The sequence below is a fragment of the Typha latifolia genome, chromosome 11 (genome assembly GCF_019914945.1).
Source record: "Typha latifolia isolate L0001 chromosome 11, TyphaL0001v2, whole genome shotgun sequence".
NCBI classification, from domain to species: Eukaryota; Viridiplantae; Streptophyta; class Magnoliopsida; order Poales; family Typhaceae; genus Typha; species Typha latifolia.
Genome location: NC_133096.1, coordinates 4,142,612 through 4,169,675, shown reverse-complemented (window position 1 = coordinate 4,169,675; position 27,064 = coordinate 4,142,612). Strand labels below are relative to the sequence as shown.

General features: G+C 38.5%; 1 protein-coding gene across 1 annotated transcript; it reads right to left on the bottom strand.

The window, feature by feature from the left end:
* LOC140797625 (serine/threonine-protein kinase STY13-like) lies at window positions 1-27,064 on the bottom strand. The gene is made up of 6 exons (XM_073151224.1): window positions 26,309-27,064; window positions 26,049-26,181; window positions 25,764-25,959; window positions 931-1,055; window positions 688-846; window positions 1-599 (listed from the first exon to the last, which is right to left on the bottom strand). Exons 1-6 carry the CDS (start codon window positions 26,437-26,439, stop codon window positions 285-287), a joined length of 1,059 nt encoding a protein of 352 aa, XP_073007325.1. The 5' UTR covers window positions 26,440-27,064; the 3' UTR covers window positions 1-284.

Below are 27,064 nucleotides of genomic sequence, written 5' to 3'. Positions count from 1 at the left end.
TTGTAACAAGCAGCTAATTGCAGCTGGAACAAGGATTTGAACACAATATAAGATCAATGTTCTAATTTGATCACTGCCATCCAGATAAGTTCAGTGGTCATACCCCTCAGAAACAAGTGTTTTCCAGTATTTTACATTCTTTAAGCAACTATATCAAGTGTATTATCGAACACTGGTCAAAGGTATCAGCACTTATCAGAATTACAACCCTGACTAGAGAAGGAATTGCCAACAGCAGGAGTACAATGCCATTTGGATGGCATTCCCTTCAAGAATTTAGAACACTAGTAGCATTGGCTGAAGCAGAAAAAGATCCCCCTTGACCTATCCTCCAAGTTGGCCTTTGGAGTGTCACCAATGTCATCTCGAATAGCCATCAGTGAACTTGTACCAGGAGATTCAGGTGGCAAGATTGCATTCTCTGAACTAAATACACGAGGAGGGATCATGGGTTCAGGTGGCTGGAGAGTGGAGAGGTAATGCAGAAGCATCTGCACTATTTGGCTAAAGTTTGGTCTGGCATTTGGGTCCTCTTTCCAGCAAGATGTTAAGATCATCGCCAATTCCTCGGGGAGGTCATCTGCGCTTGGCCTAATGTTCTGAAGTAAACAGGGGTTGAGCTTTTGTCAGATAACAGAGTAAAAGGTTAAATTTTACAGAACTTCACTGTTGTAAGCGACAGTTTACTTTGAAAGCAGCAGCATAGGCGGCTTGCAGATTTGACATGCCTTCGAATGGGAGTCGATTGTGCAGCAGCTCCCATAGTACTATTGCAAAGCTGTATACATCAACTTTGTGATTGTAATGCTTCTTTTCTCCATGCCTTAGGGTGACAGTGCTGTATAACTTTATAAATATTCAAGATTACGTTAAACAACCAAATAAGAAATTATGAAAATAATCCTAGTTACAAAATGCACTAAGAGAGACCTCTGGGGCCATCCAACGATATGTTCCTGTTTCAGCGGTCATCATTTCAGTTAATGTCTCCTCTCTTGCCAAACCAAGGTCTACCAGTTTGACTGTTCTGAGGTCTGCAGTCAATAGCAAGTTCTCTGGGAAACAATAAAACAATTTAATCACAAATTACTTAATGCTGTGAAAAGCATGCCTGTAATTAATTATGAAGACGAACAAATTTGATGAGTACAAGGAATAAAGGAAATTGAAGCAGACCTACTAGAAATTATTACATTAACCATGATAGAATTCAGATTCCAAGCATCTTTAAACAAATTTGACAGGTCATCATGACGAAAGGACTGCAGAAATTTTCATTTACCAATGAATCTGTACTCTGGAGGTAAATAATCACATTTACCTCAGAAAGTAATGCATCTTTGATACTGTGGTATGAATTCGTAGCATGCAATGGGTTGTTCCACGCTCCATAAGAGCATGTGACATGATAAAAATTAGGTGGAAGTAACTAGAGTCTCACATGTTGTTTCATGCATCCTACACCTTGCAAGTTTGCAAGCCATAATGCTTGGCCCACAATGGACAATATTTGATTCTAAATGCATTAGATGAAAGTCGTCAATCAAAGTGCAACTCTTTTCTAGATAGTTATCAGAATAGGATCGGATATTGATCTAGTTAGAGGTTGGGTTACTGAGTAATTGATTCAATCAGTATTTCACCCGATCGGGCCACTGGTATTTTAGTAAATATTTTAAGAAATTTAAATAATATATAAACAGTTCTAAAATCTAAATAATTCTATAAATGAAAAACATTATCTATAAAAGTAGTATAATTGTATCTCTTCTATTACTAAGCCATTTTGACTAATCTTTATGCTTAACAACATCATATTGGAAGTACTGAACTTATTCAACAGCAGATACCTAGACCACAATGGAAAAGGACATATAATGGCAAGTTTTTTCTCAAAGCTTATGTTGTTGTATAAATATAATCATATGTTTTCCCAAGTGAAAGACTTGGCACCTTTTTGAGTTCTGCAGCTATTTATAAATTTGACGTATATATATATAATTATATAAAGTTATAGAACAAACTGTTTCTAAAGTAGAAACCCATCATATTGTTTTCGACAGAAAATCTGTTTGCTAATTTATTTACAAATACGTATTAATGAAATCAAAACAAATATAATCGGAGATTGAGATTTATCTATTGATAAGTAATAAGCAAGAAAATGGAAGATCCAAAAGAAAGCTACGGAATATTGTGCCAACTGGCTTACAAAGAAAATTTGACTACTTTGAGCCTCATAAAACACTTTACACTTCATGAGAACAATTATTCTGTACTTTCTTGTGTCCAATACTATCTCAGATCGTGTGAAGCCATGTAAGTGAAGTTCCAACTCTCACTCAGTATCAATAATTTTGCTTAATTGTAGATGTGCTCCTAATATTTTATTTCTTTTTCCTATGCATCAATAGTAGATAAACCTGCAGCTTTGTATTCTCAAGGAGAAAAGTTAAGTTATGAATCTCAAGTAAGTAACTGAATTATTCAGTTATCCAGTAATGGGAGATCATAGTTCAATTAGTCCCTTCATAGTTTATAACTTAATATCACTTATTTAAGAAAGTATAGCTCTAGTACAAATGGTGTGACAATTAGCCAACCTTGGCACTTGGGTTTCCATTGAGGTCAATGCAATCATAGCCTTGGTCCTTATCCTCATCTTGATCAACTGTGTAGCAAAAAATAGTAAAGAAGCTATATTTAATGGTTGGCCAGAGGAATCTCTACATCTAGGAATCACACTGATAGGGTTGCAGAATGCACCATGCTTCGAATGAAGGAAGAGGGAACATCCTTTCGTGGGAAAATAGATAAAGATGGTCCAAATAAATGATAAAAACAAAAAGATACTCGAACCACTCAACATTAACTAAATTGAGTACTTGACTTAAATATGTCATAATAGACAAATTGATGGCTCCTCTATAATCTAAATTGTGCATAGATCTATATGCTCTGCATTAAATACCTAGTCTATGTCAAAATCACATCATATCATGGTATGGAACTTGAACTTTAACAAATGTGATTCTTCTTCTGGAATTTCCAGTTTCTAAATATCAAAACCTTAACTCCAGCAATTTACATCAAAAACCCAGTAACAATAGTGTTGGGGATATGACTCTCAGGCACATTGTCAACCTCTGGTTCAATTGAAATTGAACAAGTGCATGATTTTATTCAGTTGCCCAATTCAACAACCAGTCTACTGATATCCCCAATTCCTCTTTATTTTGGTTGAAATGACCCTTCCTTCAAACTACCAAATTTTCTAATCTCAATTAATCCTTGTCTCAAACATGTTAATTCAGGTTTAGAAATGTTAACAGGAGTTGATTATTTTCTCTGGTTTAGGAACTTATCTTTCTGATCATCTGAGTCATCTGATTGATAAGAGACTAAACTAAGTGAGATCCTTAATCAGCAAGCATCGAATAAGATTCTGTCTTAAGGCTCTTTTGCACTTTCTTAATTCATAATTGATGAATTAATGTTGTTGTAAGAACCAAAAAAAAATAAAAGGGGGTTGAGAGTGGAGGGTGCATGTGCTCTGCACGTGCAACTCCCTCCCCTCTCCCTCTCCGGCATGCGACGAGGCGCAGGGAGAAATCACGCCTAATCCAGATCAAATTAGATATGGATTTTCTTTTAATCTATAAATTAAGACCCTAATCCCTTCTATCTCTCTGCTTAACCACCTCAGCCCCCTTCTCTCTCTTCTTCCTCCCCTCTTTCGCTTTCTTCTTCCTCACCGTCGGAGTCATGCCATGGAATCGGCCTGCCGGAGCGCCGCCGGAACCATCGGAGACCACCACGTGACTCCTTGGTAAGCCTTCTCCCACCCCTCAAATTTAATTAAAGATTAATAGGGTAAAATGAAAATACGTAATTTGGGTTCTTCGGCTTCACCGGCAAATCAGGCCGGCCGGCGGCTTCGGGTCGCTGCCGCTCCATCTAGAAGCATCTTGCCGTTGGCCTCGTGCCGGGGCATTCACCGTTGGAGCCCTCGTGGCTCCGGTCGCTGTTAGCCATGGGATCAATCACCGTTCGCGGGTTCTCCTCCACCTCGCGAGGACGGCGGCACCGTGTGGGTGTTGGGGAGCTAAGGGCGCGGCCGGCGAACCGCCGGCATCTTCCTTTCTCTCTTTTCCTCTTCTCTCTCTCTCTCCGGCTTGGAGAAGACAGACTCGGGCAACCCGAGTTTGGCTTTCTCCTATTAAGTCGTTGGATTCAGGTCGGGTTGGATCCGAATCCAAGGAACCTGACCCGGTTCCATTAGTTAATTGGATTAGGCCTTGGGTCTAATCCATTTAAGTGTTGGTTGGGTGGGCTGTGGGCCAACTACAGCCCAGCTCAACTGATTTGGGCTTATTTTGGCCCAAATTATTAATTTTTGAGTTAAATTGTAGAAATTTTTTTAATATTTTTTTAATTAAAAATGTTATTGTTATTTATTATTAAAGGTGGTGATTTTTAGCACGTAAGCTAGAGATTTGAGATTCAGTTGTCTTGCTTAGACTCAGGTGAGTGGGTTCACTCACATATTTATTTTATTATATTTCGTACCTTTGTCGGACCATGTAAATTTTCTGTGTGTAAATTTATTTATTTCATCCGTACGTGCAAAATTTAATTGTTATATTTTCTGTGTTTATTTAATCATTATACTCAGTGCATTACCATACTTTATGCAAATATTGAAATTAGTGAAAAGAAAAACGAGACTAGTATTGGTACGACTCAGTGAAACAGTCCGGTATAAATCGTTTACGATTTTTCCGTGACTCAAGTCTATCTGGAATTTCAGGAGAAAGTCCTAAATCAGATCATTGCGGTGACTTTCTTAAGTGACTCTGGCGGGGTTAGGGAACAGTCCTAGGATGAATGAGAAATTCGTAGGTGACTCTAACTTCTCTCAGCGGTTAGTGAAAAGAACAGAATGTGTTGATCACATGATGATACCATCTGATGACCCTAACCGGATCAGCTATGAAGAAAAATCCTGAGCATTATCTCGAGGTGATTTCTAGTTGATGTGGATCCACAGGGTTTAGACCTATTGAGACATATGACAGTATAAATATTGAAAAGATGTTAATACGTTGAAACTGTGCAAGATTACAAGTTGTGACTCTATTGTTATCATTGTCATTATTTAAAGAGCATGCTTATTACAAATTGTTATGGATATTGTTGTTTTTAATTTAATTTTATTCAACATTAATATAATTTAGAATTTATTTGGTTTTCAAGTGGATTCTACTCACTGAGCTATAGTTGTTAGCTCATGGATTCTTTTTTTTTGTATTTATAATCTATCTTAGGTAATAGTTAGCGAGGTGACTAAGCGAGATGTACCCGGACTCCACCTCTACTTAGGATTCACCTATTTACTTTTCCGCTTTTTTGGATTTTATGCTTTAGATTAGAAGATTTATTTATTTTGGCATCGTACACGTAGAAAGTGTCAGAACTAGAAAAAAAAAAATTTAGGGTTGAGAGAGGAGGGTGCACGTGCTCTGCACGTGCAGTCCCTCCCCTCTCCGGCACACGACTAGGCGCAGAGAGAAATCGCGCCTAATCCAGATTGGATTAGGTCTGGATTTCCCTTCTAATCTATAAATTAAACCCTAATCCTCTCTCTCTCTCCTTACAACCCCCTCAGCCTCCTTCCCCTCCTTCGTTTTCTTATTTGCTCTCACCGTCGGAGTTGTTGCTGTGGAATGGGATCGCCGAAGCATCGCCGGAGGAAATTAGGACCACCACACTCCTCCCCTGTGAGCCCTCTCTCATCCCTCTAGTTTAATTTAAATTTAAAGAGATATATTAGAAATACCTAATTCGAGGATTTCGGCCTTTTCGACAAATCAGGCCGGCCGGCGACTTCGGGTCGCAATCGCATCGTCACCGGAGGCTTTGTGCTCCAAGCCAGTGTCGGTGATGTTTTCTAGGGAGCCCTCGTGGCTCCAATCAACGCCAACCTCGGCGTCGGCTGTCGGTGGTGAGTTTTCCTCCACCTCGTGAGGACGATGAAGAGAGAGAGAGAGAGAGAGAGGGAGAGGAGAGATTGAAAGTGGTCGAGAATGGGTCGCCGGCGGTCACCCTCTCCCTCAGTCCTCTTCTCGCGTCAGTCGTGAGAGGGAAGAAAAGGGTTGGCTGGGCTCGGGTTAAACCCAAGCCAACCCCTTTTCCTTTTAAGTCGGGTTCGGTTCGGGTTTGGATTTCGGATCCACAAACCCGACCCGAACCGAACCACTTATTTGGTGGGCTGCGGGTTAGCCCGAGCCCAATTCAATTAATTTGGCTGGGCCTCGACCCAACCCGATTTAATTGGTTTCTTTTTGGATTGGGCCGGGCCAATAGCAGGCCAGCCCAATCCAATAGGTGGGTTAAACCCATTTTAGTTTTTCTTTTAGTTTTTTTTTAAATCTTAGAAATATTGTTATTATTCAAATTAAAAATTTGATTATTATTTATTATTTAAGGTGGTGATTTTTAGTACGTGAGCTAGAGATTTGAGATTTCGGTTGTCTTACCTAGACTCAGGTGAGTGAGTTCACTCACATATTTATTTTATTGTATTTTGTATCTTAGTCAGACCATGTAAATTTTCTGTGTGCAATTTATTTATTTCATCCTTACGTGTAAAAAAAATTAAATTGTTGCAATTTCTGTGTGCAAAGTTATTTATTTCATCCGTACATGCGAAAATTTAATTGTTATATTTTCTGTGTGCATTTAATTATTATATTCAGTGCATCATCATATTTCGTGCAAATATTAAAATTTGTGAAAAGAAAAATGAGACTAGTATTGGTACGACTTAGAGAACAGTCCCGGTATAAATCGCTTGCGATTTTCCGTGGTAACTCAAGTCTATCTGGAAGTCCAGGAGAAAGTTCTAAATTAGATCACTGCGGTGACTTTTTTAGGTGACTCTGGCGGGGTTAGGGAACAGTCCTAGGACGAATGAGAAAATTTCCTAGGTGACTCTTAACTTTTCTCAACGGTTAGAGGAAAAGACAGAGTGTGTTGATCACAGGGTGATACCCTCTGATGACCCTAACCGGATCAGCTATGAAGAAAAGTCCTGAGCGTCATCTCGAGATGACTTCTAATTGATGTGGATCCACAGGGTTTAGACCCATTGAGACATATAACAGCATAAATATTGAAAAGATATTAATATGTTGAAACCGTGCAAGATTACAAGTTGTGACATCTCTTTATTGTTATTATTTAGAGAGTATGCCTATTGCATATCGTCATGGATATTGTTGCTTTTAATTTAATTTATTCAGCATTAATATGATTTAAAATTATTTGGTTAGTGAGTGGATTCCACTCACTGAGCTATAGTTGTTGGCTCATGGGTTCTATTGTTTTTGTATTTGTTTATCTATTTCAGGTAATAGTCAGCGGGGTGACTGAGCGAGATGTACCAGGACTCCACCTCCACTTAGGATTCACCTATTTACCTTTCCGCTCTTTTAGATTTTATGCTTTAGATTAGAAGTTTTATTTATTTAGTTTAGAGACTCAAAAACTTCAACATTGTTTTATCTTTATTGCAATTAGTTATACAATTTAATAAAGCACATTCTCATTTTGTTTATTTATTTTGCCATCGTACACGTAGAGAGTATTAATAAGGTTTCGTGCATCTCAAGCATATTGAGATGCATGGCCGGTCATGATTCCTATTTTGGGTCGTGACAGAAAGTATTAATAAGGCTTCGTGTATCTCAAGCATATTGAGATGCATGGCCGATCATGATTCATATTTCGGGTCGTAACTGTTGTCATAAATTTTTTTTCTTCTTGTCTGGAACAACTTGTTATGTAACCACTCTTTGAAAGGCTGAAGATGACACTGATATCTTTCAAGGATTGCCATGGCTGTCAGTATGCTGGTACGTGGCCGAGGCACGCCAATGGTACTCCCGCTCCATATCGATATGTGCTGTCGCGTGTTGGCGTGTGCCATTACTTGTATTGCTCGTATCGTCTAATACATGCAGGACATTGACTGGCATGTCCTGAGTGCCATCTCTACCTATTTTGCTTACTCAAAGAATCCCCTTTTTGAGATCCCTTTTCCTGTAGGTTTATTTCCCAAACCAAAAAGAAGAAAATGAGGAGAAAGAAAGACCTAGGAAAGAAGGTCAATCCAATGATGGGAAGAGCTTCAAATCTCATCAAAAGATATAATTTTCTTATTTTCTCTTCTATTTTCTATTGTTCAGAAACCAAATCCGAAATTAATCATCTTAGATATAGTAAATTGAAGCTAGATGTCTAGATCTATCATTTGTCAGAATCATTCTATATAGATCTAGCATTTTGTGCTAGACCTTTGGGAAATACTCTTCAAAACATAGAAATCAAAGAGAAAGGAAAATTATTTGATAGTATGTATTGAATCTTTCTATTTGACTATTACTATGCTTAGGTCTAAAAGACAATAAAATAAAACTAACTAACTAACTCAATTTGACTTGACTTAACTCAACCGACTCGACTGACTTAACCCATGTAATCAGATTATAACAATGATCTTGCTAAAATCTACATCAAAATGTTGAATTTTAAGAGGAGTGATTCACATAGGGTTCCACACTAGTATTATGGAACATGATGGCTACCGAGAAGCTCTAGCACAAAACTAGCACTGAAGGGAATGTAATGGCATTGGTTATTGTTCTCATTGTCAGCCATGGAAGGAATCCTTAGAGTCTGGAAGCCAGAGAAGAGGGTAGCATTGTGAAAAAGGAAACATGAAAGAAGGGAGATAGGAAAGACATTAGAAGAGACAAAATATCATGGAAAATCCTTAGTAAGGCCTTACAATCTGTGATACTTTACATGAAGTAAAAAGAGGAAGAAGCCTTCTTGACAGAAATTCTTGCTCAAAGAACATAACCATCGTTAGAAGAGTATCTTGCCATTATAGATACCATTAAACTTAATTAATTATTAACTTAATGATCCAAAACACCTTAAATAGAACCTAAATAAGGCCCAAATCCAAAAATGTGAAAAATTACATAAAATAGAGTGCAACAAAATAATGAAGAAAGGAAAAATGAAATAGATGATTTCACTGGCAGAGCCAAGGGGGCAAAGGGGGCAACTGCCCCTCTATCTACTTTAATGTTATTATTTAATTATTATGGTGAGTTAAAATGTTTTATCCTATTGTTTGAATCTTGTGATTAGTTGATTACTAATCTATCACGACTCAAAATAGGAATCATGACCGGCCATGCATCTCAATATGCTTGAGATGCACGAAGCCTTATTAATACTCTCTACGTGTACGATGGCAAAATAAATAAATAAAATGAGAATGTGCTTTATTAAATTTTATAAATAATTGCAATAAAGATAAAACAATGTTAATATTTTTGAGTCTCTAAACTAAATGAAGAAAACTTCTAATCTAAAGCATAAAATCAAAAAGAGTGGAAAGGTAAATAGTGAATCCTAAGTGGAGGTGGAGTCCGGGTACATCTCGCTTAGTCGCCCCGCTGACTATTACCTGAAATAAATAAACAAATATAAAAATAATAAAACCCATGAGCCAACAACTATAGCTCAGTGAGTCGAATCCACTCGAAAACCAAATAAATTTTAATTCATATTAATGCTGAATAAATTAAACTAAAAGCAACAATATCCATAACAATATGCAATAGGCATGCTTTCTAAATAATAACAATGATAACAATAGAGAGATGTCACAACTTGTAACCTTGCACGTTTTCAACATATTAACATCTTTTGATATTTATACTGCCATGTGTCTCAAGATCTAAACTCTATGGATCCACATCAATTAGAAGTCACCTCGAGATGACGTTTGGAACTTTTCTTCATAGCTGATCCGGTTCGGGTCATTAGAAGGTATCACCCTGTGATTAACACACTCTGTCTTTTCCTCTAACCGTTGAGAAAAGTTAGAGTCACCTAGGAAATTTTATTATTCATCCTAGGACTGTTCCCTAATCCCGCCAGAGTTACCTAAGAAAGTCACCGCAGTGATCTAATTTAGGATTTTCTCCTTGACTTCCAGATAGACTTGAGTTACCACGGAAAATCACAAACGATTTATACCGAGACTGTTCTCTAAGTCGTATCAATACTAGTCTCATTTTTATTTTCACAAATTTCAATATTTGCACGAAGTATGGTGATGCACTGAATATAATAATTAAATGCATACAGAAAATATAACAATTAAAAATTTTGCAAGTACGGATAAAATAAATAAATTTACACACAGAAATTTCAACAATTAAATTTTTACATGGAAGGGTGAAATAAATAATTTGCACACAAAAATTTCAACAATTAAATTTTTACACGGAAGGGTGAAATAAATAATTTGCACACAGAGAATTTACATGGTCTGACAAAGATACGAAATATAATAAATAAATATGTGAGTGAATTCAGTCACCTGAGTCTAGGCAAGACAACCGAAATCTCAAATCTCTAGCTCATGTACTAAAAATCACCATCTTAAATAATAAATAATAATCAAAATTGTAATTTGAATAATAATAGTATTTATAAAATTTAAAAACCAAAAGAACTAAAAAATGAGTTTAAATTTACCCATTGGATTGGGCTGGGCTACTGCTGGCCCGGCCCATTCCAAAATGAGGTTAATCGGGCCTTGGCCCAAGAAGAAGAGAGAGAAGAGGACTGAGATGGTTAAGCAGAGAGAGAGAAGAGATTAGGGTTTTAATTTATAGATTAGAAGAGGATCAAATCTAATCTGATTCGGATTAGATGAAATCTACCCTTATCTGCGCTTCGTCGCGTGTCGGAGAGGGAGAGGGGAGGGGCTACACTTGCACCCTCCTCTCTCAACCCCAAATTTTTTTTTTTATTTTTATTCGACAACTATTCCCAACAAAAAGAAATTTCGTCCTCGAAATTAAAATTAGCGTAAGGAAAGGATAAAAAAAATAATACTGCAATAGACGCTATGAAGATTGAGGAAATAGCTCTGGATGCTTTTCCCTCATTTTATCTTCACGCTCCCAAGTTGCTTCTTCCGGCTTGTGGTTTTGCCATAAAACCTTCACGAAGGAGATTACCCTATTACGAAGAGTTTTTTGCTGAGTCTCTAGAATTTCTACAGGTTGCTCCTCATAAGATAGATTTTCTTAGATCTCCAAAGGCTCGAAGTCGATCACATGATCTGCACTAGGCACATACTTCCTCAACATAGATACATGGAAGACATTATGTACTTTAGATAACCTAAGGGGGCAGTGCTATTTCATAATCTATGTGTGTTCATATACTTGAGTTAGAGATAGATATATAAAAATTAGTTTTGATCTCTTTTTCATTATTGTCAAAGTTCTTGTTTTAATTATTGAATGGTGCGCATATAAATTGGTGATATTAAAACTTAATTTATGATTATGGACCAAGGATTAGCATGTCTTATGTTAAAAAACTATAACTTTTAATAATATTTTAAGAAAATAGGTAATTATTTTATTAATCATTAGATATAATTAGTCTAATCTAAGATCTTCCTTAACTTTGATGCTCTTGTATCAATCATGGATCTATGTGATGGCTGACATGCCCATTCCTTAAGTGCTAAGAGTAAGAATGTTACAAAATAAGAATAGCAAAATTCTAAGGAATAAAATTTTCTTGTGCAAATTTAAACACTAACCAAACGTTTATTCTCGTGTATTTGCAAAGATATAAGCATAAATGCAGAAAACCCACTCCATAGAACCATATAACCATATCATCTACTAAAAATAACCTAGGGATAATCATGAATGGCCGTGCCGGTCGGCACACTCCGTGCTAGTAATGGCACGGCAATTGGCACGGGGTGTGCTAGTGGCACACCTCCGTGCTGAGCCATGTCAGTTCGATACGACCGCATGCCGGTCATTGTGCCACATGGAACTTTTTATTATTTTTTTAATATTTTCATCAATCATTATCAAATCAATTGATTAATTGATTATTTAGAAAGCTTAGATAAAATTAATGATGATGAGACTAAAGATGATGGTGATGGTGATGGTGATAATGACGAGATTCAGTCTGGTAGTGGTGATGATGGAGATAAGACATATATCTTTATTACACTTTCTCAAAGAGATTGTTTTTATAAAGGGCTTGAATTTTTAGGCGGCAGAATATTAGGAGAGGGGCACCCACAAGATGATGAGTTTATCATCATTAGCAGCATATCAATCACACCCACCAGAGCTACAACACCCTTATTATACTCTATATTCACAATCTGCATATGCTTATGGTGTGCCTATACCTATACCAATACTGGTCGTTTCCGTGCATGTTCAATATTTATATCATATCATAAGAGAATAATAAAATTCATATTTGTATGAAGACTATGTGAGACGTTACGAGCAATATTATCAGTGGATGAGTTTTGAAAAATAGCAACAATATTTAATGTAATATTCTCGCATTATTTTTGTGTCGGCAAATAAAGTGTTTGATCCTCTTCGTTATTCTACATTTAACTAGATATTAGTTTTAATTATTAAACTATTATCATTTAATATTATGTATCCAATTTTATCATGGGGTATTCAATTATATTATGGAGTGTTCAATCATTAATATTAGTTTTAATGGATGTATTCAATAATATTATGTGTTGAATAATATTTATACTTTACTATTGCTTTATCTTTAATAAAATAGGTTATTACAAAAATAATCTAAAGATAAAGCACTAATGTAGGTTTTAGGTTTTAATATATATATTTAAACCAAAAATCAAAGATTGACATACTGAAGATTGAAAAACATCTCTAATTATCTTAAAAGGTTTATTAAAAATATTATAAATACGTGTTAATGGCATATAAAGGTGTGCCACTGGTACACCCATATATGCCAGTGGCACACCTTGTGCCGACCGGCACATGCCAATGGCACGACCATCGTTGGGTATAATTTGGATGTGCCCCTATATGGCACTGTTCACTTTCTTCTCTCTTTCGAAAATGCAAAGGGAGTGATTTCCCCTAACAATTTCGTTGGGAGAATTCATTGTAAAATTCGGGTGCTTCCCCTATTTAAACCTTGCAAATTTTCTCTTCGAGGAGGATCCTTCCCCTTTCTTTTTTTTTTCTTCCTTGCCGAGTGTTACCATCGACAGAGTCGATCATTGATGCATACCTGGAGTGAGCGAGTAATACCAAAAGAATTGCAAGTGAGTCTTTTTCCACTCCGTATGATTAATTTCAATTTAATGAGTAATTAGTGGTGTACCTAGCTTCGCCGTCATTTCGGCCATCGTCGTCGTCAATGTCGATCGTCTACCACCTTCTAATCAGGTTACCCTCTTCGTGTAGTTGCCTATGATTGCTACTTTAGTAGCCTTGCTGGGTGGAGTAAGCTCCACTACGGCCAATGACTTGTCGAGGAGGGGCTCTTATTGTCGATCATCCCAATGACCAACCTTCACTTTGTGTGGGACGCGTGGAGGCTACGAGTTCCTCTAGTGTGAACTTAGTGGACCGTCAGCGACGGAGCACGCCGACAACCTCTTCCTTTGTCGAAGTGTTATTATTGTTAGGTTTGGGCCTTGGCCTAACTTGATTTTAGATTTAGGTGGGCTATAGGCCTATAGCTCACAACTAAGTCCTTGGGCTTTAGTTTTTGGCCCAAACTTTTTTATTTAAATCTAGAACTTTAGTTTATTGATGAGTTTAAGTATGTATTTATTAGAGTAAAGGTCAAGAATTTCACTTATATTCTTGATTCAAGCCATACCAAGTAGACCTTTGGTGACTGAATATACTCTCATATTTATCTTCTCGTATTCCAATAACATGATATTATCATATTAGCTTTGTGCAAAGTAGCAAAATTGTTGACCATAACCAGCTAGAATGACATAAATTATATAAAGATAGGACATTGAGAACAAGCTCAGGCTAGATATTCTTCGTCCATTTCTCTATGGTGACTCAAGTCTACTTTGAAGTCCAGGGAATAGATTATGCCTAATCACCACATGATCCATTTAGGTAACTCTAGCACGGTTAGAAAACAGTTCTAAGCTAAACCAGAAATCTCCCTAAGGTGACTTTAATCCCTCTCTATTATTAGTGAAAAAAGCAAGTTGAGTTTATCACATAGTGACACCTCTTGTTCACCTAAGGCAGATCAACTATAAAGAAAAGACTCGAGTGTATCTCGAAGTGACTTCTAGTTGATGTGAATCCACGGACACAATTCCAAGCTGAGACAATTGACACTATTGAGATTGAGAATGTTTACATAATAAAGCAGAGCATGATATTAGCTTATAAATTGCATCTTCGTGGTTTATACCTTCTATTCATCTTATAAGCTTGCTAGCTATTGTTATTAAATATTGAGCTTTGGTTAATATCTCATATTAGATAAAGAATGATTTTTAGCTTTTGGGTCGATTCGCTCACTGAGCTAAGTTGTTAGCCCATTAAACTATTTTTTCTATTTAAGATGCTGGTGAGCGTGGCAAATGAACAAGGGCACCTGAACTCTACCTCTACTTAGAATTTTGGACTTCACACTTTCAAATATAATACTGATTTTTAGTTTCAAATTGAAAAGCTAAATGCTGCATTGGTGATATTTAGAAGACATTGATTGTATAATTTAGGTATTTTATGTCTTAGATGATTTTTGAATTAGAGTTATTAAATAAATTTTGAATTTCGTTATATTATAGATAATTAGTTATAGTGTTTTTCAAACCTATTGAGATACATGGCCAATTATGATTCCTATTTCGAGTCGTGACATTCATTATTTGGATGCATCAAACTCATCTATAAGATGTTCAACCAAAACTCCAATTTGTGATTAAACTAGTTCAAACTCCTTAAGAACATGACAATGGAAATACCTAGGAGTCCTACTAGATCCGTGATCTCCAACATTAATATCACCACACTCTCAAATGTATGAGTCCAATACCTCTAGGACACGACTATCTAAGAATCCTATGTATTTCACATAGGGCTCAAATGACAAACAAAACTACCAATTCTAAGATGCCCAAAGAATTTCTAATGCAATAGAGAGGATCCATTTTATTTGATTTAGACTTCAACCAATAGTTTAAGCATTCATATATCATTGAAAGATGTATCTATAACTTAAATAAATATCAACAACTAGAAGTTGGCTTGACACTTAGATCACATATCTAATCTATTATTTTGTCATGTACGTGTCTGCATTGGTCAAGTATGAATCCACCCCTCATTAAAAACAACCAACACCTAACCCAAGCCCCATTTCCCAACACACTGTCAACTGGAGAACAACTCAAAGATAAGATACTCAAAAGAATTGGTAGTTTCTATGATAAGCTATAAACCTGAAACCAACTATCTGAAAGTCGGTGTTAGATTCCAATGAAGCAAACTCATACAAATTTTGACATAAAAACAAATAGATCTAGTTGGTGGAAAAGTGATTTACTTCTTCTCTTGCAATTGAGGCTCACTAGATCAAGGTATGATACCACTTAAAAGTTTTCTAGACAATTGCTTAGACGAGGAAGAAAGTTGACTACTTTGATTTAGGAACTTGTCTTCATCTCCAAGGAAAAATAAAGTGGAAGAGCCAAAAGAAGATTAATTTCAAAGTATTGTTATTCCTTTATCAAATGTTCATTTTATAATTTACTAGCCATAACTGTATAGCAGCCCAAAGTCCGTAGCAACTTCTAGAACTTCCAGAAAGGAGATTTCCTACCAACTAGTCACAGAATGTGAAATGGAGTAAGAGAAGACTCCAGAACTAATGAAATATATCCTGTACCAACTTATTTAATTATACAGCTAGACAAACATCTCTGTGGGCAGGAGGAAGAACAAGGAGAAAGGGCAATAATGTAAAGATACTCCAATCATATTGGGTATAAGAATAACTTCATTCTTGCTGAAATTTATCTCAACAATAAGAGACTTCTTGTTGTTCAGATGTTTTCTTTCACTAGCCAGTTATACAGAAGTGCTTGCTAATTAAGCGAAGTATTCACTTTGATGCAAATGTTCCATGAAAAAGCTAGAGTAGCCTGGTACCAGAAAGAGATGTACACAATGTGGCGAATCATGTCATGTATAACAATATTGTTCTCATATCAATTTGATGCTCTACCCTGGTAGGACAGGTTTAGGAAAAGTACTGGAGCTGGAAAGACATATGTAGGACCACAAATAGAGGCCAATAATATCAGTCAAATAAGATTTTAGGTTCAGACAAACACTGATTTACATGAAGAGAATACAGGTGATTGTTTTGATCTTAAGAACTTAAAGCTCGATTTCTGAAAACAAGAAATCACCGATACAGGGTAAACTATGGATTGATTTACTGCATATGATGACCTGCAGTAGAACAGATATCCACTACTAGAATATGATAATATGCTCAAATCATTATAAAAGGATGAGTAAATCTGACTTTGGTTCAAGCAGGTTTCTTCTTTAATTTTCTGCAGTAAACAGAAGAAAACAAGAAAGGAAATAAAAGAGAGATAAAGAAATCAAAGGATAAGAGAAGGGAATAAAACAAATGAAGAAATAAGGATTTTACACAGGATCCTTGCTCATGACATGAAGACCGTATAGATGCCCACCAATGCGCCCACATACCATATATGTGCTATGGGGACCTGGGGTGAGTTGACTGCTCATATACTCCAGACACTTTTTAGAAAATTGAGGAAAAGGATTAATGTTACTGACCAATTAAGTTGTACCTAGTACTCAATTGACTATCTAGGCACCCAATTGATCACCTAGGGGCAAACTACCTTTGGAACCAGCCAAAAATAGGATAGAGCACCTTGGTTGCCACTGCGCCTAAGAGACCTTTTGCCAACCCTGAAAAGATTAAAGCAATCATTGATTGGCCGGATCCATGAAACATCCATGATGTGCGCACTTTTCATGGCCTTGCTACTTTTTATCGACGCTTTATTTGAGGGTTTAGCACTATCATATCCCCCATCACTACTTGCCTGAATAAAGGGGATTTGATTGAACTAAGTCCGCAAGTAAGGCTTTTGAAGAAATTAAGAGAATGATGATTGCAACACCTGTAATGAGTCTTCTTGATTTTTTCGAAGTCTTTGAGATGGAATGTAATGCCTCAAGAATTAGGATTAGCGGTTCTTAGCTAGGAATGTCATCCTATTGATTATTTCAGCAAGAAAGTAAATGAGGCCAAACAAAAATACTCCACATACGATAAATAATTATATACGGTTATTCAAGCTTTGCGTTGGCGCTATTACTTACTCTAGCATGTATTTGTCCTTTATTCAGACCACGAAGCTCTTTGATTGTTGAATTCTCAAAAGAAACTCAATACAAGACATGCTCGTTGATCAAATTCTTACAGGAGTACACTTTTGTACTCCAAAATAGAGCTAGGGTTGAAAATAAGGCAACTGATGTGCTTAGCCGACGGGTTAGCCTTTTTATCTGCCATTAGTATCAAAGGCACTAGATTTGACAAAATGAAGGAAGACTAGACATTTTGTCCTGACTCTGGGGAGATTGTTCTCACTTTGCAGAGTGACCCGAACATGGCTTCAGATAGTTACTCCCTCCAAAACGGTTACTTGTTTAAGGCTAATAAGTTATGTGTTCCGCGTACATCTGTAAGCGACTTTTTAGTTTGCGAGATCCACGTCAGTAGCCTATTGGCTCATTTTGGACGTGATAAGATCATTGAAGAAGTTGAGCGTCAATTTTACTTGCCAAGTCTCAAGCGTGACGTAGCAAAATTAGTTGGCCAATGTAGGATATGTCAACTGGCAAAACACTAAAAGCAAAACACTGGACTTTATACCCCGTTATCTGTACCTGATCACCTGTGGTAGGACGTGAGTATGGATTTTGCCCTTGGTTTACCACATATCTTCAGAAAACATGATTCGATATTTATGGTCATGGATCGCTTCTCTAAGATAGCTCATTTCATTCCTTGTGCTAAGGCCTCTGATACTTCTCATGTGTTATACTTTTTGAATATGGATAAGTTACATGGTCTTCCAAAAACTATTGTATTTGACCACATTGTTCACTTTATGAGCTATTTTTGAAAAACATTATAGCACAAGATTAGCACAAAATTAAAGTTCTCCACAGCCTATCATCCCCAAACCGATGGTCAAACTAAGATCGTCAATAGTAGTTTTAAAAATCTTCTACAATGTTGCGTGAGTGATTATAACGAAAACTAGGATGTCATTTTTTTTATAGCTCAATTTGCATATAATAACTTCATCAATAGGTCTATAGGCATGAGTCCTTTTGAAGTTGTTCATAGTTTTAAAGCATGCAAACCTTTAGATCTTTTACTTATGTCATCTCATGCTAGAGTTTCTATGTTTGTCGAAGCTTTTGCACATCATGTTCATTTATTACATCAGGAGATCACTAAGCGAATTGAAGTAAGTAATCTTTAGTATAAAATACATGCCGACTTGCACAAGCGTGTCAAGGAGTTTGATGTCGGAGATCATGTCATAATTCGTATTAGACCCGAACGGTTCCTTTCAAGGGTTGTTTAGAAGTTGCATGCTTGTAGTGTAAGACCTTTCCAAATTCTAAAACGTATAGAGACTAATGCTTATGTCGTTGACATTTTCTCTAATTACAACATTAATTTTTCTTTTTCTTTTAATATTAAAGATTTAGAGGCTTACAAACCACGTATAAATATCCTCACTAAACCATATGCTACACCTACTACTATTCTACTTCTAGACATACTTGATATGCCACTCACCACTTCTCATTTTTCATCCACACTACAAGAAAATATATAAGCTATTTTAGATCAAATAATATCTAATGTAGAAGGAGGAACTCACCGTTTTCTAGTTTACTGGCAAGGGTGACAAAGTCCAATTGTACATGGATCACTCGCGAGGAATTATAGCCTGATCCTAACATCTTGGCGTACTACCAAAACCATCCACACCCTCACTCGACTAGAGTTTCTTCCACCTCGGGAGAGTTGGTATAAACACCATTATTTATCACGTTTACTCTCGTAGGCACAAGAGAGCTGCACCCGTGGCTCTTTTGCTTAACGAGAGTTTTGACTAGCCTTGTAGGGCTATTTTTGTCATTTTATTTATTATGCTATTTTTGTATTTTGCTTTGTTTTGCTTTGCTTATATAAAAGCTTGTAGTCCTCTCTTTTTAGGTTAATGAATATTTTGAGCGTTTTCATATATTGAGTGTTTGTTGGTGGATTCTAACGTCGGTAGATTCCTACACCCCAGTTAGTGGATTCCCCGAGTTTGATTACTTTTACTGTTTGTTCTTCTCAAATTTGCAATCAAAGAGTTTGTCCTGCATCAAAAGGCAATTAGAAAATACAAGGGGAAATCGTCGTCAAATCGGGGATTCGAACTGAGGGCCCATAACGGGCCCAATTGGGTCTACTGTTAAGGAGCTGCTATCCATTCAGCGAGTTATTTACCACCACCATATTGAGCATAAAGATAATATGGTGGCTATGTGGGTGCTCAACCTAGAAGTCTATTGTTGCCCATGCCTACAAGGGCTGAATCGACACTGGCGTTCCACCGCAACTGAGCGTGATGATTCCTCACTTTGAAGAGGATGATATGTGGGCTGAACTCGATGAACCAGTGCCTCAAAGACTTCATCCAAGAGCTACTAGTGTGAACCATAGAGGACAAAAGACGTTCCAACCAAAGGACGAAGAATAAGTGGCCATTTAGGTAGAACCATTCATCTCAACTTCTCAATTTAACTAGCGCAATCTGCTCAATTGGATCTATCGAGCGGAATAATTATTCAAGTACCAGTAAACACCAAAGGCCCAGAAGGTCTTATTGGCGTAATTTTATCTTGAGGAGACGACCATTAGATGGTACCAAGCCTCCAATCAAGGTCAACCGTTTTAGTCTTAGAACGAGTTCTTAGAGGCAATATGCATTTGGTTTAGACCCTCCAATTACAAAAACTTCTAAGCCGCCCGCACCAAACTCACTCAAAACACCACAGTGAGGCGTATCAAGAGGAGTTCAAGCGCATAAGTAACTGAGTCTGGGGCTGGACAGACTTGTGATTGAATAGCACTACTATAAGCGTCCTTCGGCGGGACATCCAAGCCGAGGTGAAGGCGGCCAAACCAGCTACCCTCCTAGAAGCTTTCTCTACTGCCGAGGTCATGGACGAGAAGGTAAGAAAGCTTCGGAATACAGTGAGGAGAAGCTGGAACACGTTGGAGGCCAGAGCTACCACTCAGCAAACCGCAACCGCACAAATGGTGCTGACTAGTCTGCCGAGGGCAGCAGGAGTTCACCCCCTTCCACAATTGATTCCAGAGGTAAGAGGACTTCCTAGAGCCCCTATTCAATGACTCACATAAGCCTAGGTGAAAGATAGAAGAGCAAAGGGGCTTTGTTTCTATTGTGACAATAGGTACACACCGAGCACATTTGTGCTCAACCGATGGCAACAATGATGGTGCTAGATGACGCTGATGGAGTTGTAGAAGATGAACCAATAGAGGGGCAAGCCAAAAGGACCTTCATGAGGATTAAGAACTTTTGGAAATTAATGAAGAGATCCATGTTGAAATCTCCATGCATGTGATAGGTCACGGAACAATTCCTTCAAGATCTGAATTTATTGCAGGAAGTAGTTCGCGCAACCGAAGGAAAATATTCGCCAAATATTCTCCTACAGTCAAAAAATTACGAAACCAAGTGGAATCGATCCGTAACTCCATGATCTACGTTTTTCGTATTTATGCCCTTCACATATTCGAACTGCAACTGGGACGAAAATACGATATATTGCGGATGAAGGTGGTGGTGACGCATGGAGTGGAAGTTAGGGTTATGGATGGAGATGAGGGTGGATGGGTGATGTTGTTTAAGGGATAAAGACGAAAGGGAAGAAGTGGTCGAGATCCCAAAGAAGAGGGAGGACTCGATAGACGAGGGAGATTAGAAGTTAGGAGAGACCTTGCCAACGGTAGAGGTGGTAGGTTGGTGAAGAGGGAGGGAGATTAGGGTAGAGAAAATAGAGAGAAGATAGGAAGCAAGAAACCAATAATCCAATAGCATAATAATTTTGGCTGCCATCCACACCTTTATAGAGGCTAGCCAACAAGCCCTAATAACAATAATTAACCATAATCCTAGTGGAATCCTACTGATCGCGTTCGAACGTGCCCGATCACGTTCGAACGCACAAAAAGCGTTCTCTGTCGATGCGAACGCGATGTAGGCGTTCGAACGCACATTTCGCGTTCTCTGTTTTTGCGAACCTGATGCAGGCGTTCGCAAGGGTGTTCGAACGCGACCCCTTCCGCGTTCGAATACGACCGACAGAAATTTTATTTTAATAAAAATAAACAACTAATACAATAAGAAAAGACTCTAACAAGGTGTATTAGCATGCCTACACAGGCGCAAATGCTTATTAATACTAAAAGTACCAACAACTTCACGAATTAGAGGGTGGTCAAAAGAATAAGGATTGCATCAAAGCCTACTTCGAGCTTTTATGTGGCACTTGGAGATGGTATGACGTTCCAGGCCAACGATGTATGCCGAGGGGTCATCATGAAGATTCAAGGCAATTCTTTCACTTTATATCTTCATTCCTTGGCCCTTAGAGGAGCACATATTGTGTTGGAAACACAATGGTTGCAAAGAGCTTGAGTCCAATTACTTTTGATTTTTTAAAGATGTGGATGGACTTCAAACGAAATGGCAAACGAGTGTGGCTTGACGGGATCCAACCGCAGATTAGGGCACAATTGCAACCTATGATAGGGGTGCCAAAAGCTAGGTGCCATGAGTTCTTTATGCGGATGGTTTAGAGCCTAGAGGACCACAAAAAGGAAGAGGAAATGCCCGCAGGCCTAGCCCATCTATTGAAGGAGTTCAGCGAGGCTTTTACAGAGCCAAGCGACATGCTGCTAGCTTGGCCACAAGACCACCGAATTGTAATCACCCCAGGGGCTGAACCGGCAAATGTACAACCTTATAGATACCCTACATATAAAAACAAAAATTATGGGATTGATGAAAGTGATATTGGATGGCAGGATAATCCAACCAAACCAGAGTTCTTACTCGTCATCAGTATTGCTTGTAAGGAAAAAGAATGGAATGTGATGGTTTTGCGTGAACTATCATGTTGTCAATGTCATAACCATGAAGGATAGGTACTATATTCCAATCATTGAGGAGCTTTTGGATGAACTTACGGGGGCCTCATACATTAGCAAATTAGACTTGCGAGCCGGTAAATTAGATCCGAAAATATACACAAGACCGTTTTTCGCATAAATGACGAGCATTATGAGTTCAAACTAATACTATTTGGACTCACTAATGCCTCAACCACCTTCCAAAGCTTGATGAATGACGTCTTTAGGATGTCATTGAGGTGGTACATGCTGGTTTTCATTGACAATATTCTTGTGTACAGTAGGTCATGATCAGAGCATCTCGTACACCTTCGTGAAAGGCTGCAAATTTTGAAAGAGAACAAACTGAAAGTCAAGAAATCTAAATGCTTATAGGGTTAGCCAAGAGTACAATACCTTGGCCATATAATTTCAGCTGCTAGAATGGAGGTTGACCCATCAAAGATAAGAAGTATGGTGTAATGGCGGGCACTGAAGACACCGAGGGAGTTGCGAGGATTTCTTAGTTTGACGGGCTACCACCATTGCCTTGTGGCAAATTATGGTAAGATTGCAACACCTCTAACCTCACTATCGAAGAAGGGAGAATTTAAATAATCTGAACTAGCACTAAGAGCATTTTGAAGTACTCAAAGCAGCAATGACGACGATGCTAGTTTTAGCACTATCTGACTTCACCAAACTTTTCATGGTGGAGTGCGATGCATTAGGGGATGCTCGCTATCGGAGAAGAACCAGCTAATGTCGACCTATGAGCAAGGGATGCTCGCTATCATCCATGCTGTCACAAAATGAATGTCATATTTGATCTGGCAGCGAGTTGTTGTGCGTACAAACCAAAGGAGCCTTCCTTCTTTAGTCAGCGGATACACACGCCATCACAACAAAGATGAGTGACAAAGTTGTTAGAATATGACTATGAGTTGATATATAAGAAGGGAACCAAAAATCAACTTGCTGATGTCTTATCGCGGCGACTTAATTTGGCTAAATTATCTTCGATTTTGGTCTCGATCTTTTCTTTCTTTCAGACGTGAGAGTAGCTTCTTTGAAGGACCCAGAGATGGTGCAACTCATAAGCAAGATACAGAAAGAACCAGCAAGCTTCCCTGGACTAGAGGTGAAGAACGGGCTAGTCCTAAATCTGGGTTACGGACCAAATCCGAATTGCGAATCGCCATAATCCACCACTTCCACGACACACCTATGGTGGGCCATGAAGGGACATACAGGACCCACAAGAAGCTAACCCAAAATTGCATTTGGGTTGGGGTGAAAAAGGAGGTGCAAGCATACGTCCAGCTTTGTGAAGTGTGACAACGCGCCAAAGTGGATTCAACTAAACTGGCGAGGTTGTTGCAACCACTACCCTTTCTAGATCATATTTGGGAGGATATGGCAATAAATTTCATTGAAGGGCTACCTCAGGTCAAAGAACACTTCATTATCATAGTTGTGGTCGACCAATTGATGAAGTTGACACACTTTTCAGCTCTATCACAACTGTATATCGCAAAAAAGTTGCTGAAATTTTTACAGAGGATGTGCCTCAATTGTATGGAATGCCTAGATCTACTGTTTTAGATCATGACTCAGTCTTTATGAGTCACTTTTGGCAACAATTCTTCAAGCAGCAAGGAACTAAATCTAAGATGAGCTTGACGTATCATCCTCAAACTGACAGACAATCTGAAGTATTGAATCACTGTCTTGAGCAATACTTGAGGTGTCCGAGAACAACCCAAGAGGTGGCTAGCTTATCTTCTATGTGCTGAGTGGTCTTATAACATAGCTTATCATTACAGCTATTGGGATGACACCATCCAAGATCGCACCAATGCCGTCCTATGACCAACCAAGCCAGCCAGATCGCACCAATATCAACTTGGTGCTTTCGGAATGTGATAAGATTATCAAGAAGCTCAAGCTTCACCTAGCAGCGGCTTAGAACCAGATGAAGCAAGCATCAAGATCGAAGTTTTAAAGTGGGAGATTAGGTCTACGTCTAGCTTCAATTGTATTGGCAAGTTTCAATGCAGCCTATTCCAAACCAATAGTTAGGCCATCGATTGTTTGGTCCATTTCAGGTCCAAGAGAATGTGGGACCAATAGCTTATAGGCTGGACTTGGCCAAGACCTCACGAGTCAACCCAATCTTCGATGTGTCTAGCTTGAGAGCCCAAGTTGGACCAGTGGAGCCAGTAGCGGTGGATTTGCCTGAGCCAGAGTCCGAGGAGATCGATCCCATACTAGAGCATGTCTTAGCACGAAGAAGGGTCAAACGGGATGGAAAATTAGTCATAGAGGTGCTAGTGAGCTGGTTGGGTTAGAGTTCGGATCAAGCGACATGGGAGCTCGAGACGACGATGATTGACTGTTTCCCTAACTTTTCACTTTGAGGACAAAGTGAGCGGAAGCACGACAAAGTCATGATTCAAATCAGAATGGACTATCTCGTGGACTTTAGGCTCATGGCTTTAATCACTTATCTAGTTAGATGTTTATTTCAGCACTTGGTTTAAGTTAATTTCAGCTTGGTTTAGTTGATTGGTTTATTAATGGACTTGATACAATTTTGATTAATTATTGTGGTTTGGATTAACCGGTTAGCCTCCAACATAAATTGTGGAATGCAACCTAGATTGAGCATGCTGGAGTAACCACACCTCCACCACATCCTGAATTCTATCAAAGACTTGCAACAACCACTGATCCAGAAATCTGCCTAGCTACCATTATTAATGGTATCATCGGAGTCTAACCCTATCCGTGACCTTACATCCCCCAAACCCTGCCATGTCCACCTTCCTAGTCCTCCTTCCCATGCCCCATATCTGCCATAACTCCATTAACCACATCCAAGCTCTTGGGCCCAACTTAATCCTCCAATCGGTCTACCAACCCGAACCGCACCGCACCCGTTCGCTAGCCGGTTTTCGAGAACGGTCTATAAAAAAGTTGTATAAAGTCTTCATGAAATAGAGAAAACTCTAAAACTACTCAAGCTAACTCTTTATTTCAAAGAAAGTATATAACAGGTATAAAATTTCAAATTCTGAGTCTTACAATCACTAGAGCTTCTGACTGTCTGAAAAGTTATTCGACTATCTTCATAGTCCACACACAACCAAGAAGTTTGGTAAATATATCTTTCTCTTGGTAAATTTGTTTGTCGTTACCCTGAAAAATTTACTACATATATTTGATTATAAAGCACTAATCACCATCCAAGCCATCTGTTCATCTAATCATTTTATTAGTATAGCTGGGAAATCAATTGATATTGCATAGCCATTTAAAGAAGTTTCATTTCTATTCATTTAATTTCTTATAGGAACACAGTACTTTGTAGGATATGTACTCTTACAAACTGTAGGCGAAAATGTTCAAAAGAAATGAAATACATAATAATTATAAACACTTAACATCTACTGAAATCACAAGTGAAAAAGAAGCAGCGTATGATTCCTAACTTAAGTCTCAATCAGCAAAGTGCCAGCATCGGAGAGAATTACCTGGCTTCAAGTCACGATGAATGATGCCATGAGAGTGTAAGCATTCCATGGCCCGAGCTATGTCCAGAGCAAAAACAACCGCTGCACGAGGTTCTAAACTGCGTGGCCTCATGTTCACCATGTACTTGCGCAGCGATCCCCCCAACAGAAGCTCAGTGACAACAACCATTACAGGCTCCTTACATGCTCCAATAAACTGCACAAGAATAGAATACCAAATTAAACTAGGAGGACAAAGATCCATAATTCAGAAACAAATAGAAAAAAAAATTGTGGCAAACTGACCTTGACAAGGTTCTTGTGCTGGACCCTAGAGAGCATGGCCACCTCTCTCACAAATCTGGATTCTCTCTTTGCCACTTCTTCAGGGGTGTCTCCCCTGTGCACAATCTTGATAGCAACATTCTGATTCTTATACCTATTCAGCATGCCAACGAACAAATAATGCACAGGAAACCAAAAGAGAAGAAAATAAACTAGATAAACACAACGAATTCGGCCAAAGAGTGGAGACCAGTGCAAGGAAAAAAAAAAAGAAAACTTACTTGCCCTCATAGACCTTCGCATGGGCACCTTCTCCAATCCTCGGACCAACAAAGAGCTGCTTCGGATCGATGAGCCACTTGGGATCTATGCGGGGAACTTCGCCGGCGACGAACCCATCTCCAGATTCCATCTCTAGAGCACTGGGGATGATCTAACATCTATGTACCTATCTATCTATCTCTACAGGAAGGAAAGCCACCCGCCCCCCCCCGCCCCCCTCCCCCCCACCACAAGGACCAACGGAAGAGAGCATGGATTGGAAGAGAAGTAGTAGAAAAGGGGAAGTTTCCTACTTATTCTTGCTTCTAATTCTGGCCTTTTGGGAATGACAATGCTGAAGCGAAGGACATAGCCTGCTCTACTTCCCCAAGAGACCCACCAACAGATCAGATGAACTCCACCACTAATTTCTCACACAGGAACAGTGGAACTCCCCCTACCATCATGTCCCCATAAGCTGTGACAAAACCAAGTGCCACTTCCAACAGCCAGCAATCCTCTCTTCCCTCCCTACCTGTACTAGGAGAGAGAGAGAGAGAGAGAGAGAGAGAGAGAGAGAGAGAGAGAGAGAGAGAGAGAGTAGTGATTAGGCTTTGGGAAGAGGGGCAAAAGGCCCAAAAGGGAACTAGAAGATTTGACTTCCTTTTGGCAATGGGAGGAGCTCTGCTGGTTAGCCTGTTTGCAGCAGCTGAGATGAAAACCCACCTCAACCTCTATCATCCCATCATTATTAATATCACTGATCTGATTGTCTT

Excerpts from the sequence above, each read along its gene's own strand:
- LOC140797625 (XM_073151224.1), bottom strand. The coding sequence starts at position 26,439 with ATGGAATCTGGAGATGGGTTCGTCGCCGGCGAAGTTCCCCGCATAGAT. Across the intron at positions 25,960-26,048 it reads AGCACAAGAACCTTGTCAAG|TTTATTGGAGCATGTAAGGA; the intron begins GTCAGTTTGCCA and ends ATTCTTGTGCAG. Across the intron at positions 847-930 it reads ATCGTTGGATGGCCCCAGAG|TTATACAGCACTGTCACCCT; the intron begins GTCTCTCTTAGT and ends ATATTTATAAAG.